General features: G+C 37.9%; 1 protein-coding gene across 3 annotated transcripts; it reads right to left on the bottom strand.

Annotated features, from left to right (window-relative positions):
• Positions 1 to 244: 244 nt before the first annotated feature.
• On the bottom strand, positions 245 to 12048 carry LOC110697164 (K(+) efflux antiporter 5-like). Of its 3 annotated transcripts, none has more exons than XM_021874509.1 (20): positions 11020 to 12048; positions 9644 to 9687; positions 8043 to 8110; positions 7775 to 7859; positions 7600 to 7661; positions 7322 to 7397; positions 7069 to 7143; positions 6362 to 6433; positions 6073 to 6156; positions 5903 to 5971; positions 5722 to 5799; positions 5543 to 5631; positions 5291 to 5387; positions 4205 to 4258; positions 3237 to 3332; positions 2767 to 2955; positions 2606 to 2683; positions 1583 to 1627; positions 1370 to 1465; positions 245 to 749 (listed from the first exon to the last, which is right to left on the bottom strand). In XM_021874509.1, exons 1-20 carry the CDS (start codon positions 11264 to 11266, stop codon positions 708 to 710), a joined length of 1746 nt encoding a protein of 581 aa, XP_021730201.1. In that variant the 5' UTR covers positions 11267 to 12048; the 3' UTR covers positions 245 to 707. The 3 variants fall into 3 exon arrangements, with proteins under 3 accessions (XP_021730201.1, XP_021730200.1, XP_021730202.1); XM_021874508.1 differs by having other exon boundaries at positions 245 to 755; positions 11020 to 12044; XM_021874510.1 differs by lacking the exon at positions 6362 to 6433 and having other exon boundaries at positions 245 to 755; positions 11020 to 12047.
• Positions 12049 to 21213: the final 9165 nt, after the last annotated feature.

Here is a 21213-nt window from a genome sequence, read left to right as displayed (position 1 = left end):
TAGTGGGAAAGTTTCATGGCAAAAAGATCACTTAATTACTCAATGTTGGTTAACGTTGGACATATATTAACCTACATTAAGCTAGTTGAATTAGTGTCCCTTGTATAAGTTGTATTAACTCTATTCCATACTACATTTATTACGTAGTATTATAAATTTTGATGCATAAAGTCTTTCTAAGGAATTCCTTACTTTTAAAAAAAATTGATGCAGATATTGGTCTCTGATAAATGACAACAAATTGCTCCTGAAAATAAATTTACATAAACTGAGAAAAGAATTTGCATTGTATTCATTTATATTAGAAACTGAACTTTAAATTAAGGTTACAATGTTACAATAAAACTAGAATCTTATGGAGGAAACAAAACTTCCAATATACTGTTGTACTACAAAAGCTCTACACTTCAAACTTTCCTGGTCTATCCCTAGGTTGTGTACGGTAACTAAGATCAATGATAATGACAATTGTTTTGCACTCGTTGAAGCATCGCCGAGACCCACGAGCACATCGTGAAGAAACATATGTACACAATCCAAAAGAATACAAAATTTGTGTAGCAATATATATACATCCATGTCCCAACTATCAAGTTCTGTCAAAGTTAACATGATGCAGGTTCGTCACAAGCTTCACTCTGAATATCACACCCGAAGCCACTTCTTTTAGAAAATTAATATGCTTAGACGATGATACAAATTGAAGGTCACAACATTCTATTGCGTGTATCAACCATTGGAGTTCTCTCCTGCAGCTAAGACAAGAAGGAACCAAAATGCAAAATGAAATTAACAATCAGTTTTACTTTGTAAGCTTCATTTAGTATACCAGGGCCTCAGCCCAAATCAAGGGAAATCTCTAGATCAGTCAAGGGATAGAACTTAAGAGTTGGGGGAGCACCCCTCTCCAATGTGTCCTGGCGAGGGGTTAAACTCGTGACCTCTATGTTAAAGGCTTCTTACAGTGGACAAGTAACCATGTAGAGGTTACCATGCAGAGGATACCATGTGTAGGTTACTGGTTTCTCTTTTTTACACAGCTCATTAAATGTGTTCATAGAGAATTCACAGGCACACCCATAATTTATGAAGATGGTAAAAGGAGTAAAATGGATGGTTGTGATACTTGTGAAAGCTCGTCTCCACTAATATTCTTGCATTTACAGGTTAAAAGTAAATATTACGTTGCTTAAGTGTAAATTGCTCTTGCTCTTACAAGTTATAAAGTGACTGTATTTACTATCTCACACAGCAGCCGCGAGGGCAAGAAATTATATCAAATTATGCAAGCATGCCAACATAGCCATGTGCATGTGTAAATGAGAGAGGGAGAGAGAGAGGGAGAGGGAGAGAGAGAGAGAGAGAGAACCTCAATTGGTATGCTGCTTTCAGAAGGGAACCAATGCATGAGAACTCCCAAATGTGTCAAAGCCGGCATTAATTTAAACAGGATAGGAGTGGTAACCTTCAGTAAAAACAAGATTTAGCCGTAGAACTATGTTGTAAAAGCTAGACAAGCTTTTTATGCACAGTAAATAATCATCAGCAAAAGTAATAGTATATGCTATCAGAAAAAGCTTACCAAGCTAAGAGCAGTTGTTCCAAGAAGTAAAAGATACATTTTCCCCTATACAAAAAATAAAAAATCTGTAAGTCGCATTAAAATACAGGAGGAAAGTTGCTGCTAGCCACCTTCACTGAAATACAAAAAAAAGGAGTAATCCTAAGTGGAGGATGAAAAGACACAGCCCCAAAAGGGTGAAAGAAATGAGTAGAAATAAACAAACTCATTTTGATGCATCCAGCTTTTAGCTTTATTATCTCTACCAATGTAACCTAGCAGAAACTACAAGTAGCACTCTAGGAAATGCCACACCAAGCAAAAGAGGCAATGCAGAACTGAACAAAACTCAGAAATCAGAAGTCAAGATTAAATTAAGCATGCTATCAGAGTAATCATACAAAACATGCACAATAGAGTCCATTACTGCAAGGGCTTGGGAATTTCAAAAAGTATACAACCTTACTCTTGACCAGTCAAACTAACAAACAAGTTGGCCACCAAAGAAAAAATCACTGATAAAAAAGTGAGATCATTTGTAAATTAAGAACAAACACATGATGGAGCTCAATTCTAGAAAGACTTTTCACAAATTTGGAATACTACTCACCGTTCTCCGCGTCACCGTTGTACTAGAGATATCAACCACGTTTAAAAAAAGGAATATAAGGAAACACATAGCACTGTGATCGCGTTGGCAAAGCTCTTGATTTTGCCAAACAATCAACGAAAACAGATACAGCGAAAGCTTTTATTTTATATAGAAAATAATATTGAATTATGGAAAAGAATTTGAAGTACACAAGGAGTGCCTCAAAGTTAACAAGAATAGTTGTCTATCAACCACATTGGCATTATTTCGAATATACTCTAGATATACACTAAATTTATGCAAGGGATTCTCAGAATAGAGAGCAAAAAACAGATTTTCAATCATCCATTACCGGTTTCCAGCCATGTGTCCCCAAAATAGACAAGTAAGCTGATTTCAAGATATGATGCCAAACAGAAACAAACATAATGGTTTTTCAAAAAAGAGAATACCTCGATAAGGTGAAGATTAGAGGCACGGCTTAGAAGAACAAAAGCGAATTCTCCAATTTGAGCAAGTGACAATCCAACCTGTTTGTGTCATTTCAACATAAGTCAATTTCGTGCAAGCTCTCTACCTTCATAATAAAACGAACTTCAGAAGCTATACTTACAAGAAGAGATGTCCTGATACTGTAACCAAAAGCCTTAGTTACCACAGCCGTAACAGATGTCTTAAACACCACAACCAAAATAACTGATGCAACCAATATATCCACATGAAGCCAAAGAAATTGCACACGTATCAGCATTCCAATGCTGGAAAGGAAAAGAGCAGCAAACAGATTACGAATTGGCTCCACCTGCAATGTACAAGTTAAGAAACAAATACTGTTCATAAAGGCTTCATATGCAAATATAGCTCAGAAGCAAACAGAAGTACTAAAGATTAATGGCAAATTTGTTGAGCAGACAATTATTACAGAAGCTTCTATAACAGTGACACTGACATTTTATCTGTTTTCAAAATTGACAACAGCTGAATACTGACATATTTTTTCTTGGTAATGTAACCAGCTATAGGCAAGCTTATAAATGAACTACATTCGAATAAATGAATTCTGGTTCATATACAGAAGCATACCTGGTCCAAAGTGTGCTGTGCAAAGTCCGTCGTAGAGATCATGACCCCAGCTACAAATGATCCCAGTTCCAGACTAAGACCAAGCTTATCACTGCACTGGAAAGACCGTAAACAACAAAAATGAGCACAACTGATAATCACTCATTCTATGTTTAAAAAAGATACCCAACACTGAAACACCAACTGTTTCAATTTCATCCAGTTCCAAACAGTGAAACCTTCATGTTAAAATAACAAAATATTATCCAACAATAATCTCACTTAAAGGATACACTGATACAGTAACAAAATTCCCACAAACAATTGTTCTTTACCCAAACTCCCAACCCCCATCAAAGAGAGCTTAAGATCTACATGACAAAATACGAAATTCTACAGTATGTCACTAGTAGCCACCCACATAAGAAAATATATTCCAAACAACCACAGGTATTTAAGTACCAAAGTAATTAAGATCCATGACATTGAACTAGTACAAAAACTACACAAATTTCTTCAGAATAACACTTGTCATAATTCTATATGTCATAACAACAGCGATCTCAACTTTCAAACCAATTGTCTAAATCAATAGCATATTGGTGTTACTTTAAAGACATGAAGTAAGCTAATAATAAAAATTTAGAAGTCATTGCATTGACACTATTAGATATCCCAAAATTGGTGATGCAATTGAAACATTAGCACACAAGCTATAAACAAAACAAAGATTCCAGAATTGACAACTTAAGTTGGAATATTGGATTCTAGTAAAAGCCAGCATTTGTTTATGCATAGACGTACATGCATAAATTATTATTATTGTTATTGTTATTATTATTATTATTTTAAACTATTTTAAGTCACAAGTGCGAATTATTTCAGGCTGGAGCAAATAAAAAACCTAAGAACAGATCTTATGGAAACACAAAAGACAGGTTATTTGAAAGAAGCAAAAGAAGAAAAGTGATTGTGTTGGTAGTACTTACCCAAGCAGATAGCAAGCAGAATGCCACTAGAGCAAGTTGATAAAGTTCATTTGTCTGAAAAGGGAGAGACATAAATGCCAATCAACATATTTATTAAAAGTAGATGGTAAATTGGATAAATAAATTTTAAAAAAGGCGTAATTTAGTAATAAGAAGAAAGAAGGGAGATTATAATATACTATTTGATCTTGTGTACTATGTAGGCACAACAATGAACATAGTAGGAAAATATATTTTGACAATGACTGGTCAAAAACCAACTAGAAAAGCATGTGAGTTAAGGACAGTAAACATCAACCACAATCAGCAATGAATAAGGTCGATACTTATTCATTGCTATTAGCCTATCAAAAGCCTCACATTTCTAGTTTGTCACTTTCAATGTGACGAGACTCATGAGAGTATTTGGGGAAAAGGAAGGGAAGAGTAGATGCATCCATATTCCCTTGTCTTGATATGCAAGGGGCTAAAAAAGAAGAAAAGAAAATGGAATTATAAGGATCCATTCTCCTTCCTGTTTAAATGAAAATCATTCAATAGTTTTGAAATTTTGGAAAAAATGACAATCCTCTTCTTATTTTTCCTCGCCCCTACCCTCCCCTCCCTTTCCTTTACCTCTATTTGTTTCCTTCCCCTCCCTTACCCCCATATTGGAATCCAGACATTTGTTCAATTATTACCACCAAATGAAAGTACAACCAACTAATTAGGGAATGCTGAATCACTGATAAATATTAAAGCATCTGCCTCAAGAATCAAACTCTCCAATGTCATATAACATTCCTCACCATACTTGTGACTGTTGTGTTGTGAGAGAATTTTGATTAACATTTGGGCTCCTTGGTTCTCCTACAAAAGCCTCTTAAATGAAGATCCTTTCAGGACTAATGTTTAAGGAGACCCACACAATATAATGCTTATTAGCTACCAAATTAAGTATTAAGAATTTATGGTCCCCGTGACCCCATTAACTGCAATTGACCACCAATTTTTTATTAAATGTGAACTCCATTGGCTAACTCAGAAAATTTACAAGTTTGAAGTTTCAACTATTACTTTTACAGGGAACAAAATACTATCACTCACCTGAGATGACAGCTGTATCATCAGCTTTAGAAAACGAGGTATAAATGACCACGTTAATATAGATGCAGTAGCAAGGTAGAGAGACAATATCAACAACCTGAAATTAGAAGTCAAAAATAGAATGATTAAAAAAAAAAAAAAGTAACATCAAATGGAGTAAACGTTGGGACAAAATATTTCGAGTTAGAAACATAGTTTTGGATGTGGAAGTTTGATAACAAAGTGATCTTGCAGACTGCATAAAATACTTACAATCTACCCATTGAGGCAATTCCCATCAGAAGGCCACTGTTACCACCCATAACTGGAAGCAATGCAAACAATAACCCCACAGCACAATCCTGAAATCTCTCAAAGCAGAATAATAAACAGATATGAAACAATAACTAATTCAAGATCCAAGTTCAACAAGAAGTTCAATTTTAAATCACCTGAAAGATAAGTATCCCAATAGCTACTTGGCCATGTAGAGCATTGTTCTGGTTTCTTTCTATCAAAAATTTCACCACCTAGATAAAGATTTACAATGGAAGATTGATATGTGATGAATGCAGCCACATTATTAAAATATAATAAACTGTCAGGCTACAGCAAGAGTGCACAAGGATATACCACAGCTGTTGACGACATAGATAGGAAAGAACCCACAAACACCCCCTCCGACAATTTTCCTCCGCATATCTGCAGGGATAGTCATATATTGTCACAATAACCACCTCGACGTCAAATTTATGCCTAAAAATTAATTCAGTAAAGTACAACTTTGGATCCTGAGACTTTACCATAGCAGTTATGCCACACAAAAACATGAATACGATAATTTGAAGCATCCCACCGAGAGCAGATACAGGCCCTACTGCTCTGAGCTGCACCAAATTACAGTTAATACAGCTTCTACCATAAAATATGAATACATTTATGGTTTTGATTTATTTATGTTCATTTGCTCAAAATGAACACATATACTTAATGTAATGAAACTCTCCATCAAAATAGTCAAATTAACAGCAACAGCAAGAACACAGATAAAGATATAATCAGGGAAAGAAAAATAAAATAAAAAAATCTTGCCTTGGTCATGGAAAATTCCAATCCTAAAGCAAATAGAAGGAACACAACACCAAATTGTGCAACAGTTTCAACCTATACAGAAGAAAACATGTAAAAAAAATACAGAACGATTAGATGGCTGAAGAAACAAGTTCCCAAAATGTGGTAAAGCTAAACACATGTAAAAAGAGAAAATTATCAGAGGCAATGGATTAAAAGCTACACACAAAAAACATTCATCTATACAAGTCTCTCTTCTCAAAAGGTCACACTTTACAGTTCAAATTTCAATACACAAGTCATAGTAACAAATGTTGATACAATACAGTAATAGACTGGCTTTAGGAGGGGTAATTTGGGAAGTCTGCAATTAAATCAGAATTATAAACCCAGAAAATCAGTCCATTACAAATACCCCTTCTCTCTCTCTCTCTCTCTCTCTCTCTCTTCTCTCACACACACACAAGAGGAAAAAAGAAATGTTCTATGTTCACTGTTGTACAATAAACTACATATTTCCTTCTCTACATGCTGTCTTTAAAATACTTCTGTGGATTTAATGACCTTGACGTAAAATATGATATTAAGGCGACCACAAAAGCTGAGGAAGAGCACGAAAAACTAAATATTCGTAAATCATACGAACAAATACTCACGACAAATTATAAGCAGAGCAAGTCAAAGAATTTCTAATATATTTATAAAGAAACAAGGCAGTCTAACTTCACCTGAACCATTTCACTGATACAATTTAGACCTCCTGGCCCAATCATTGATCCCGCAAGGAGGTAGCCAACAATAACCTGCATTTCAATTATGAAAGCCAAAAATTTAATATGAATAAATGCAGACAAATAAATTCATTATCTAGATTCTAGAATCAACAGCAAGTATAAAACATAAGCCAACTGCAAATAACCCCCCCTCCTCCCCCCCACCCCCCCAAAACCACCACCACCCAAGCAGTAAGAAAAAAAGTACCGGTTGTCCCAAACACGAAAAGATAATCCCTCCAACGGCAGCAGATACAATCAGTATAACCAAATCTGAGATTAACCTGTTCCAAATGCAAAGCAAAGACAAATTGTAAATCTAGCAAAATTAATATCAAAAAGAAAATGCACCACATAAACACCTAGTTGTGTTCGCATAATAATGAGTAACTTCAGTTATTTGAACTTAAGAAGAACAAAAAAATAAGGAAAAAACATATAACTTAATAGTTGACAGACAGATGTAAAAGGCAATTAGTCACATACCTAAAATCCACTTGAAGAATTGGATATTTTGATTTCTTGTTAGACATCACAAACACATTATCCTGCAGGAGAACAATGTAATGAGAGCTGTCCAAAAAATTCCATGAAAATTTGAATAAATTATTTGCAAAGTACTTCGGAACAAGAATGCATCCATTTTTGGACTTTGTAGCACCTTTTTATCAATCAATGTAGCCATGTCATCAGACTCTTCATTATCCAAAGAGAAAACATCTTGGATCTGAAAGGCCTTTGTTCCACTGCCACGGTTATGTTGGCAACAAAGTAAAGAATAAGAATCAAAATACCAAACTAAACAAAGTAAACTATTCTACTTTACCTTTCTGGCAAGAATAAAATAAAAATAAATAACAAAAATCTAGATTGAATCAGATACGACAAATGCAATAACTACTGCATAATGCCTCCAGTTATTTTCTTACTTTGCTTCTCCTGTCTCATTTTTCTTGCCTTTTTCATGAGAAATTTTAGCAACAGTCTCAAGCTCAGCCTATTGAGAAAGAATAAAATCAATTAGAAGTTGTCTTCAGATAAACACCCAGACAGCAACCTCATGCTTCAAAAAAGACCCACAACTTCTTGTAGCTTACATGCGTAAATTAACTATTTCATATGAGAGAAATGAAAGAATATTAGTTATAGAACAGTAACTCGATGACAGACAATCAATCAATCAAAACCTTAATCCCATAAGTGGGGTTGGCTACATGAACCAAAAGTGAAGGAAGAAAAAAAATAATAAATAAAATAAATAAAATTAAAAACTTCACCCTATGATATTAAAAGAAAAGTAATGAAGAAAGATGTAACTATGCAATAAAGTGTATGAAGAAAGGGCATTACCATATCAAAACCAGTGGGGCTCTTAAACGGGAGTGTGAAGGAAGAACTTAGGGGTCATTTGGTTCAACCGTTTAACAGAATGGATTGGAAATCCCATACCATGTTTAATATGTTTGTTTAATATCGGAATGGATTTGTATTTATTTAGGACTTGTATCTAGGGTGGTATGGATTTAGAATCTTAGGGGTTGAGGTGGGGATTAGATTGTAGGGGATTGGTATGGAGTTAGATACTAATATTATAAGGTTCCATAGCAAAAAATGTCCATTGTAGGGGATTGGTATGGAGTTAGATACTAATATTATAAGGTTCCATAGCAAAAAATGTCCAACCAAACATTGGAAAGGATTTGAAGCCATTCCAACCCATTCCCCTAGTGGATGATCAGCCACCCAATATGAGAAATGGGGCTTTTAAATAGGACGTAAGTTTTAAGAGGAATGGGGAGCTTTTGTTTAAGGACAGAGAAAGTAATTGCTTCATAAAAACTAGATATGCTATCAAATTCCGTTCAAGCTTCCAAAGATCACTACATCGACATGTAGATCATATGGTGCCAAATACACAATTAGCAATTAGTAATTTTCAAAACCCCTACTATTTTCCTCTTATTCAGCTATCCATAGGATAATATGTCACCTCGCATGTACTTTACAAGACAAATAACATTAAGTTTGAACATCGGACCATACATGCATATGTTCATCTATAATTGATTAACGATGTTGGGGGTTCTAGGATTGATAAAAATTGCATGACAAAACTAATTTATTAATCAGAGAATAAGAAGCCCATCTCGCTCCCCCCTGTCTACTACAGTCCTACATGAAGTCACCTAGATGCCAGATGACGTGCTAAATGCATCATAAACAATCGGCTTACTGTTCATCATCATTATGATCTTACATAAGACCTTAATAGTCTACTGACTAGTGACTACACTCAATAGTTCGTTAATAGACAAGGGGAAAAAGAACATCATGTGCAGAATACTTAAGAAGTTAAGCAGCCAGACCACATAGTACAATTTTAATTTAAATACTTTCACACTCCAAGTAATCAGAAAATCAGTCCAAATATAAGCCTTGTAATAAAAACAGAGTACCTGACAATTATCAAAAATAACTATTAAAAATTATTGAAATCAGAAACAAGAATTTGGAGGCATTGTGAACCTACTTGCTTGTCAGCAACACTGGTGTTGAAACTACTTCCATCAGAGCCTGGAAAATATATCATAAGAGAATTTTAAAAATGACATTATCATCAAGTGATCAAGAAAACAACCTCAACATCAATTAAATGCAGACCTTAAAACTCGTTGAAATTTTAAGTGAACATGCTTCTTTAAATTCCTTAAAAGGAGGGCCTTGTGAAAACTGAAAACATAATTGGATGTCTAACAGTACCAAAAGAAAAATGAATTAATAAGTTCCTAGACACAATCTAGAGATGAAGGGAGAGTAAAAATTATTTATTTGACTAAAAAAATCACCAGATCCAGAAAAGATTTCACGGACAAATTAGGGTAAAAGGTTGCCACAATATACCTATTCTATTAAAATAAACAAAAATAAGTTTGGGAGGGGTTGGACTTTGGAGATAAAAGACAGTTGAAGGGGATAGTTTGCAAAGATCAATTAGGAACCACATTGGATAAAAAAAAAAATATTTAACCAACATATATGAGGTTAAGTATCAGCTAGTAGCAACTTAAATCTTGATTAAGTCACAAAGCAATCACATCCCGCGAGTAAAAGGTGTTGACTTCAACAAAACTTAAAAGTTTTCAGAACTGAGCTAAAAGAGCTAGCTTTTCAGCTTTGGCTAAGACAAAGTATTAAAATTGAAACAAATGAAGAAGAAATCCTGGAACAAGGCCACAAGGGTCACAATATGCTGCACCACCACCACCAAAAAATGACCCTTCCATAATTTGTCTACAAGAATCCTAGGATAAGGCGGGTTCACAATATAAAAAATAAATAAGATATAAAGTCACCCCTTAATTGAGTAAAACTCACCCTAATATTCAATGTATATGTAAAAGTCTCTCCATAAGCCCATCTATTGTTCAAAGTCATCCTCACTCAGCTAGATAAACATAATAATGTGATTGTATACATACATCATCAAAGTTCGTCGAAAGGCAACATATCCAAACTTAATGACAGGCACGGACCAAGGAATCCGCCACACTAGCCATATCAACCAAATGCATAAGAATAAGCTCGCAATTAAATATACTCACTCTTAGTGCTATTTCTTGCACCATGAAGTAGTAAACTAGTAATCATGCTTAAGCAAATCATATTCCTAAAGTCAAAATTACCTCATACAATACATACCAACGCAATCAAATGCAACACTTCATTCAACTAAATTTAAACAACTTCAACTCAAATTAAAACACAAAATCAGAGTAACAACCAAAACAAACACCAATTTTCTCAACTTTCACCAATGCTAACACTATAATTCAACATTCAATTAAAAGATAAGCTGAAATCCACAAAACCCCTATAAATAAATCAAAAAAACCAAAATCATCAAACCTTCAGGCTGATCATTCTCAGAAAACTCCTTCTCCAACACATGATCGATCATCTTGGCGATAGTACCCTCACCATCAGGCGGCGTAGAATTGAAGATATTATTACCATAAAATCTCTCCCGCATTTCCTGGTCAGATCTCGCGCAGTTACAGAAATTGACGCCGATTTCAGCAACCATTAAAACCAAAACAATAAAAAACCAAAATATGCTGAATCTCCAACTGAAAAAGGGTTCCACATTCGCCATTTTCGGAAGCAAGAAAGATGAAGGAGGGTTGAATTTTCTCTCTCCTAAAATCCGGCGAGAGAAAGAGGGAGGTTGGAATGAAAAGGGAGAAGATGGAAAGAAAGGGGAGTTTGAGTTCGTTAAAAAATGGGAAATTTGAAATAAAAATAATTGGGATTTATGATGTTAGCGGGATCACCATTGGTTGCTTCAAATGGCAACGATGTGTGCCTTTTTCTTTTCTTTTTTTTTTTTTTTCCTTTTTTTCCCTCTTGTATGTTTTGACTTTTTTAGGTGCAAATCTAACTCTTTTTATTAGACTTTTCTTACATGGTTGTTGAAGCTACTCGGGTAATTTAATAATCATATTCTCCTATTTGGGTAAGTACCACTTTCGTTCTCTTTTAAATTGTAAAACGTGGAGGAAATCTTTTAAGAAAGGAGAAGTAAAAAAAAAAATAATAATAAATTGTGATGAGGTGAGAGAAAGATAAAATTATTAGTCAAATAAAATTAGGAAATTTTGACTTTTGGTACCACAAAAACATCCTTGTTTCACTTTTGCTACCTCTTAAAAATTTTATTTTATTTTGCTACCACCTAAAATCACATAATTTAAATTTCACTACCACTTAACGGAATCCGTTAGGATTCTGTTAAGTTTATTCAAAAATAAAAAAAATAAATAAAAAAAAATGTTTAAAAAAAAAAAAAAAAAAAAAAACCCAGCCACCGTACCCTCAACTGCCCCCCCTCCCGTCAGCCACCCTCCCCTCTGCCGGCGGCCGCGCTTGGGCGAACGCCGGCGATCCCACCCAAAACCCTTTCCCCCACCAACGGACGACAATGATGATGATTGTAGGGGGGTCGATTCGAACAAGGGGAAAATCGAAAAATTTTGACCTCTAATTTGACAAGTTGTGTCGAAATTAATTGAGGGCTTTGTTTTCTTTAGATTTCAATTGCAAAATCATGTAAATAATTGTTATTTTCGTTTTGAAATCAAAGAGTTTGATTCAAAAATTTTAAAAACCCTAACTTTTTCCCCAATTTGATTTTGAATGAAAATCATCATATTAATTCAATAAGATTGAAAATTGATACCAAAATCTTGTTTTGGGATTAAAATCGAACATCAAACCGCTAGAAAATCCTAATTTTGATTCGAAATTCTTCGAATTTTGGGACTTTGTTTTCTTGTTCGTCGCGGCACCGTGGCAAGGCGTTTGTTCCTAGTTGCGCGGCATTCAAGTGGGCGTTGGCTGGTTGCGGTGGCTAGGCGTTTTCAAGCGTCGACGTTGGTGGCTGAAAGTATGTTCCTGGCTGCTACGTTGGCTGCTGCAGCGTCTGTTCATGGCTGATGCTGCTGCGTTTGTTCATGGCTGATGCGTTGGCTGGGGAAAGGGGAGGAGAAGGGGTGGGGATCCGCCAAGGGGGATGGCTGGGCTGGTGTGGTTGGAAGTCGGGCCAGGTGGCTGTGGGGTGGAGGGGGAATGGCAGGGATCGGGAGGGGATTGGTGGCTGGGGAAGGAGGAGAGAGAGGCAGGGTTGCAGTGGGGCCCACAAACGGCAATATTAACAGATTTCGTCAACTGGTAGCAAATTTTAACATATGTGGTTTTAGGTGGTAGCAAAATAAAATAAAATTTTTAAGAGGTAGCAAAAGTGAAACAGAGGTGTTTTAGTGGTACCAAAAGTGAAAATTTTCATAAAATTAAGTTGCAATTAATTTGTAATTTTTAAACAATGTATACGTTGAGATTTATAAGAAAAAGTATATGTGAAGATGGTGGAATTGGGTTTAATCTAATTTCGACAAAGTATATAAAACACGTATTTTTCCGAAAATGGTGGAATCGGGTTTAATCTAACTTCGACAAAGTATATAAAACACGTATCTTTTCAAAAATGGTAGAATTGGGTTTAATCTAATTTCGACAAAGTATATAAAACACGTATCTTTTCAAAAATGGTAGAATTGGGTTTAATCTAACTTCGACAAAGTATATAAAACACGTATTTTTCCGAGAACATAAAAAGTGTTACATAAATAGATAAAATCAAATATGTTAATTTTTGTTTATTAAGAATCCCATCATAAATTTTTGGAGAAAAAGAAAATGGGATTTACAAATGTGTACATAGAGATTTGAATCCCAAACCTCATTCAATGAAAACCACATGTATTACCATCTTAGCTAGATTTAAATCATGTTTTATTAATCCACATTTTAATATAATACAAGTATTAGAATGTAGAATAAAATAAATCCAAATAAGTTATTGTTGTCATTGTATTCTAATTTACCCACAATATAAAAATTAACAAGTCTTTTAAAGCGTCTAATATAAAAATGAAATTATTCAAAGTATTACCCGGAGCAAATTCCGGATCACACACTAGTTTATTATTATTACATGCTTCTATGGATTCTTGATTAAAACATTTCATGAAGAATGGAAGAAATCCATTTAATAAATAGAAATAAGCTGAAAAATATTGTTGCACCTTTAATCAAAAAAGCTAAGTATAATTAATTTAATCAAAAAAATTGTTACCTAATCATTGATTCATCTGAGCTCATTCGTTCATGTACAAGAAATAAGAAGTTGATCGAAATTAAACTTCTTAAAGAATACATGTACTACTTTACTGTACTAATTGAGTCGTTGGCTATTCATTCAAAAGCTACCCAAAAAAAAAAATCGAAACTCTTGATATATCGCTTATCTCATCATCATGTTAAAAATGGGAAAAATAAAAGGGACATATCTAATTGAACCTGCTTATTTTGAATAAATTTTTTTCTATTACAAGTATTTAAAAGCTGAACAGATAATAATGATAATAAAACAAGCTAAGTATAATTAATTTAATAAAAAAAATTGTTACCTATTAATTGATTCATTTGAACTTAATTGTTCATATACAAGAAATAAGAAGTAGAAATTAAAATTATTAAAGAATACAAATACTACTTTATTGTACTAATTGAGTCGTTGGCTATTCATTCCAAAGCTACCGAAAAAACAAAAGGGATTTGTTAAACATCGCCCGCAAATTACCATATAAAGCCCACAAATATGACTTGGTGTGACAATTATGCCCATTTTCTAAAATTGAACAAATCTCGATTTAAAAAATGTGGAGCCGTACTGGCTCGCCGGGGGAGACCGGAGGGCAGACCGAAGATGCGGGGGACGCCGGAGGTACGTCGTCGTCGACGGAAAACGAGGTAAGTCGCCGTTAAAATTCACGGTTTACCGTAGGAGTGGCTCCGGCGCCTAGGATGGACGCCCTCACCGTAGCATGGACGTCCAAGCCAGACGCCAGAACCACCACACCGGCGTCCAGCCCAGACGCCCAGACAACCAGACTGGCGTCCTGGCCAGGCGCCACTCCACTGGCTGAGGCGGCCCTGCCAGGCGCCAGTCCAGTGGATGTGGCGGCCCTGGCAGACGCCACCTATATATATATATATATATATATATATATATATATATATATATATATATATATATATATTTTCTTTTTTGATTTTGTTGTTGTTTTTAATTTATTTATTTATTTATTTTTAAATCGAAAATGATTTTTTTTTAAAATTCGAAATGGGTTTTTTTAAAATTAATTTTGAAAATTCGAAATAGGTTTTTTTAAAATTAAGTTTGAAAATTCGAAATGGTATTTTTTTAAAATTTAGTTTGAAAATTCGAATTGGGTTTTTTTAAAAATTAAGTTTGATTGTTGAGAAAGGTTTTTTTTTTAAAATTAAGTTTGACAATTCGAAATTGTATTAAAAAAAAATTGGAAATGGTTTTTTTTTTTGTTGTTTTTAATTTATTTCAAATTGAAAATTCAAAACGGTGTTTTTTTTTAAATTATGTTTAATAATTTAATGTGTTTATGTATGTAGTGAGTAGATTTGTGTTAATGTATACCAAAATATTTAATTGTTTATGTGACTTTTATAAATGATTGTGTTTAAAATTTGTATGTGTATGTGTATGAATAATATTATACATAATTATGTTTTTTTTTGTGTTAATTATGTGTAAATATAGAAATTAAATGTATTATCCGTTAAATGTATTTATTATAATATATAATTGATGCAGGATTATGGTGGAGACGGAAATGATTACAGTGGGATATTTGGACATGATGGTCCATTCGAAGAAGCTCAACAAGCGATTGATTGGGCAAAACAGGTTGCAATTGCAGCTGGATTTTGCTTGGTAGTAGTAACTCAGAAATCTCAACGGGGTGGTAGAATGGATCGCATTTTGAGATGTGACCGTTATCGCAAAAGAGAAGAAAAAGATTTTCGTACAGCCACTCGGTTTGATACAAAGCGGAAAGGTTGTGGGTGTGAGTTCAGAGTAAAGGTCCGACAACTACGGAGTCGTGACGGTTGGGAAGTGATTGGTTACTCTAAATGGGGGTATCACAACCATGAGATGATAGTATATGAAGAGGGTCATCGACAGCTGAGCGGCTTAAGTCCTGCTGCGAAACTAGTTGTGAAAGAAATGAGTGATGCTCAAGTCAAGCCTGCTAAAATATTAGCATCTGTGTTAGAGAAATTTCCAGAAGACCATCCAAACCGAAGACACGTCTACAACGTCAGACAGCAACTCAGGTTTGAACGGTCAGAGGGAAGGAACCCTATACAGCAGCTGCTACACCAGGCACAATCACGTGGTTACCTGTTCTGGTTTGATTCTGATGAAGATACAGCGGAGGTGACTCATCTTTTCCTTGTGCATCCTGATTGTGCTGATATGATCAAGTCTTGGCCATTTGTGATTTTGATCGACTCAATGTACAAGACAAACAAGTACAAGTTCCCACTGGTTGAGATCATGGGGATGACTCCAACGAACCAGAACTTTCTGATTGGTCATGCAATCATCAAGGATGAGACGGCTCCAAGTTATTATTGGGTCTTGGAGAAGCTGAGAAACTACATCGGGCCTAATGTTCATCCAGCAGCCATCGTCAGCGACTGTGAGGGAGGTCTCTTTGCCCCCATAGCAGAGCTGTTTCCAGAATCGAAGCACTTATTGTGCACATGGCACATCAACAACTGCGTGAAAGTGAAAGCCTACAACCTTTTCAACAAGAATTTGGAAATGGCAGAGAGATTGGTGAATGGTAAGTGGCGGAAGATCCTACAGGCAACCACAGAGGAAGCGTACGAGCATGAATTGGCTAACTTCAGGGATTCGTACCAGCGGTGTCCGGCACTGGTGGACTATATGATGCAGCAATGGGTCCCTCACAGGGAAAAGTTTGTCAAATATTGGACAAACCAGGTACTTCATTTCAGGAACACTACAACATGTAGAGTTGAGAGCGCTCATAGAGCTACCAAGGACTGGATTGATTCATCGACCGCTGCTTTGGATACACTGTTCGATAGACTTGACAAGTCAATTGAAACTCAGAAGAACGGCATCAGGAACTCTCTAGAGAACTCCAGACGACGACATGGTACGATGTATAGCCATTTCATATTTAAGATTCTCCATGGTCGTGTGTCGCACTACTGCTTGGGGTTGATTCTCACTGAGCTGAATAGGATGAGGGACTTGGCTGACGAAGTGTATGCTCGGTGCGGGTGTGCTATTTCAGTAACTCATGGATTACCTTGCGCATGCACCATTCACCGCGTTATTACAGAAGAAAGGGCGTCGTTACATGTTGATCAGGTTCATTCATTCTGGCGGACGCTCGTTATTGGTGAGCATGCAGATACTCAAACGGCCGACCGTGAACAGGAGGAGTTGGAGCAGTTTCGTTCGATGTACGACCGAGTGTCCTCCATCCATCCTTCTATTATTCGTGACGCTACTCATGTACTTCATGACATGTTCCACACGTCTACCTTAGATTTTGAGGAACCCGAAGGAGTTGACCGTCCTCGAGGTCGGCAACGGCGGAACAGGAGTGCGTTTGAGTATATCCGTGGTCTTGGTCGTGCTCGTGCTCGTGGTCGGACATCGTCATCTAGTCGTAGTCAATCTTCATCGTCTGTGAATATGCCCCTGAGAACTGGTACGTTTTGGTTTTTTACATTGCACATTGTTTATAAGGTTACTCCTGCCTTCTTAACTGTGTTTAATTATATGGTGAATAGGAAGAAACGATGTTGATCAGTTTCCGTACAAGGACAGGATACCTGCGATCATCATGCCGTACTTGGAAGGGTGGAATGATGTAGTCGGAGATGGTAACTGCGGATTCCGGGTCGTGGCTGATGTTTTTCAAATGGGCGAAGACAACTACGGTTTGGTGCGTCAGTTGATGTACAGCGAAATTGCCTCTAACCGAAATGTTTATCGTCATGTGTACCAGGATGACTTGGATGGCGCTCTGCGGCGTATCCGGTGGGGAGGTGGACCTTGCGGTCAAAATCATTATTTTGACGCGCCCCTAGATCTGTTTGCCGTTGCAAACATTTACAAGTGCGCAGTCATGCATTTCGGGCTGGGATTGCATAGTCAAGCTTATTATCCTTGTACCACAGTTCTCCCTTGGCGTTCGCGTGAGACTGTCACCACACCGGTCAGAGAGGTAGCTATTGCGTTTCTTGGGTCGTCATACTGACATTTCATCTGACTAGACATGTCATCCGATTTTCCAGTGCCACCGATTATAGCTCGGTGGTACACCATTCGCACAGCGAGCGTAGAGGGTTGGGATGCGCTATATCATGACCGGATCCACGAATGGAACACCCTAGCTGCATTTTAGTTTTTCATGTTTACATTCTTCCTATGTAACCTTATTTGTACGTTGCTCTTTTAATGAGAACATTATTTTTTTATATTGTATTGCTTACTGCAATCCATATGTTGCATGGGTAAGTTGCGCGGATCCACGAACGGTTATGTTAAAATTTAAAAACAGCAATGATAATATGTCTAAGTTGAAAGCTAAAAGAACAATCTAAAATGTTACAAACTTATAACATAATGGACAATTTAATAAATTAAAACGATAATATTTAAAGTGCTCTATAAATAAAATGACAAAACCATCAGTAATCCCTCCTCGACGCCGACTCGCAATGCGCAAGGGTCTGTTCCAAACTATCAACAGCAGCTCTCACTGTTGCACTCATGCTGTCAATCTTATCGTGCATGGTGGCAGGAACGTGATTCACCCCAGTGCCCTCCAGTCGCTCGAACATCTCGCTCTCCGCCGGCCAAGCCTCAGCCCATGTACGCAAAAAGCTACAAGTCTTTTCCCATGTATGACATTTCAACAACCCCGTAACTGAAGGCCTCTCCTGGTCCTCCCAAATACGAGCAGCTATGTGTCCTAGAAAGCTAGGAATCACACTCCCGTCAACAGGCCCACCGGGCACCTCACTCCTAACAACCCAAGAATCATTAACGGCCCTCGACCGTTTCCTGCTTGCCCCAGATACAGTGGACGCAGATTATGTGCCAGATCTACTAACAAACCTACCACCCCTACCCTTACGCACCTTCACCATATGTGTCTCGTACATGTCATCAACCCTCTGACTGAATGGACCGTAATCATCATACGGTCCACTCCCATCGTCCACATCCTCATCCTCATATGCGCCCTCCTCCTACTCCTCCTCCTGGTCACCCTCCTCAGCATCATCATCGTCATCGTCATCCTCATCCCGACGGTGGATCCGTTCTCTACGAGCCGAGGCCGAAATACCACGGGATCTAACATGTCTATGCCCCGACCTCTCCACTGAATAGCTTCTACTAAGAAGCTCTACATTCTTCCCCGCACCATGACGACCCAGTGAATTCTACAAAAAATTTAAAAATATATAAATGTTTAGGGTGAAAATACCCTAAGACACGTGGCCCAATACAGGCTTGACACGTGTCAATCTTTCAACGGTCTGCAAAGGCCCAATCCCTTTGCGACACGTGTCCCTTGTACCCTAATTGAGGTACAGTTCTCCCTTACTATAAATAGTAAGGGTAGACCTCATTTATGGAGATCACACATTAATTGCAACCACACAAAAAACCAAACAAAGCCCAAACCTACTGAAACGCTCTCGAACCGAGAAGCTTTTATTGTTCTTATTCCACTTCGAAAAGATACTAACTTAATCTTCGGAGGCGGAACTCCCACCCCCATCCGGAGTCTCCGTTACTTGTGCAGGTACAGGCGTAAGAAGGAAGTCTGCTAGGAAATTGTAACTCTCCCGAAGGACATTAAAGACCCCCAAACATCTGGCGCCGTCTGTGGGGAGAGTACTTTCTAGATGACGTCTGAGCCTATACTACCTGGTCAAGGCAATCTGCCTACTGGGGAGGTTGAGGTCCATTCGGACCAAGATACAGCCGATAACTATGACTTGGAAGCCTACACTGCTGCGGATGGCTCTTTAAGGACCAAGAACACCCGTTCCAAAGATAAGAGAGAACGGGAAGGGAACCAGGCGGCTCCTAGCAAGCCAACTAGGGGGCCGCTTGGGTTAACCTCTACCGCTGGAGACTCCCCAGTCTCCAGAGATGAGCTCATGAATATGATGATGAGCTTAAAAGGAGAGATCAAAGGCCTTCTGGACTATACAGCCGGCCCCCGTAAGGGTCAGGCGGAAGAAAGGCGTCACGGTAAAAAGACAGCCAAAACAGTAAAGGGTAGAGCATCCACCCCGCATCCGAAGTCAAACATGCCGGCTAGGCTCTTTGATTTCTCAAAGATGCACACTCCTATAGATGGAGTCAGAAAGCCCGTCCGGCACATTCAGCCGGATGGAACCAAGAAAGTCTATTCTGACGCCCGGACGCTCATCCAAGATAAAAAGACTCAGCGATCCGAGTCGGCATCAACATCGACCTTTCGAGACAGCTTCAATGCTACCTCAGGAAGGCACTCGAGAACAAACAATGACAGCCGGACGAGCGAGGTTTCCGCTCGATCCGGCCCGCATATGATCCAACCGGCAGTGCATGGAACACCGTATACGCCCTTTGGATCCCCCTATGCACAGGCAGGTATTTTCGGGGGGCAGCATCAGCCGCCCGTCCAGCCTATGGACTGGCAGCTCCGGCTGCTCAACCTTGGGGAACAGCCAACGGCGTTCTCCAGAGAAATCACCGAGATGACCCAGCCGTCTAAAATCAAAAACGTGTTGGTAGGCGCCTACGACGGTACCACCAACCCGGAAGATCACCTCATGGCATACACCAACCTGATGTATTTGCAGGGTTTGGATGACGCCTCATGGTGTCGGTGCTTCCCGGCTACGTTGAAAGGGATTGCTCAACGTTGGTTTGGTAACCTCCCAGCCGGATGCATCAATAATTTCAGGACCTTGGCCTACTGGTTTACGTCCAACTTTTCTATGAACATCCCTGCCAAGAAAACAAGCCTTGATCTAGGGGCAATACAACAGGGAGACAAAGAGGGGCTCCGGTCATATGTCAGGCGGTTTAACCTGATGAGGATCCAAATCCATGGATTGTCTGATGACGTTGCCTATACTGATTTCTTCAAAGGCTTAAAAGATGGATCAACTTTTAAGTTTGACTTGGTTAGGAAGAGGGTCTCCACTCTTCACGAGGCGCTCATGAAGGCGGAGGCCTACATTCAGGCAGTGGAATTGTGTGCTGTTAAACTTCCAACGGATTACAAAAGATCCGATAAAAAAGAGAGTCGGCCTACCCAGTCGGCCAAAAAGGAAGACAAGAGAAAGGGGGTATGGGCGGCAGACTCATCCGGACAACCTTTCCAGAAAAGGAAGAGGTCGGATCCGTATGTGCCAAAGTACGAGTTCAACAAGGACTGTGCCTCCATTCTCAACGAAGTAAAGGACCGGTTGAATCTTGAAAAACCGTCTCCTATGAAGAGTCCTATTAGCGCCCGGGATAAGAGCAAATATTGTCTTTTTCACAAGGAAATTGGCCACGACACTGAGGGTTGCTTTAGCCTCAGGCGGCTCTTCGACCGGCTCGCT

Source organism: Chenopodium quinoa, unplaced genomic scaffold, assembly GCF_001683475.1.
Source record: "Chenopodium quinoa cultivar QQ74 unplaced genomic scaffold, ASM168347v1, whole genome shotgun sequence".
NCBI classification, from domain to species: Eukaryota; Viridiplantae; Streptophyta; class Magnoliopsida; order Caryophyllales; family Amaranthaceae; genus Chenopodium; species Chenopodium quinoa.
The sequence above is the reverse complement of the archived record's forward strand: the minus strand, read 5'-3'. Positions and strand labels throughout refer to the sequence as shown.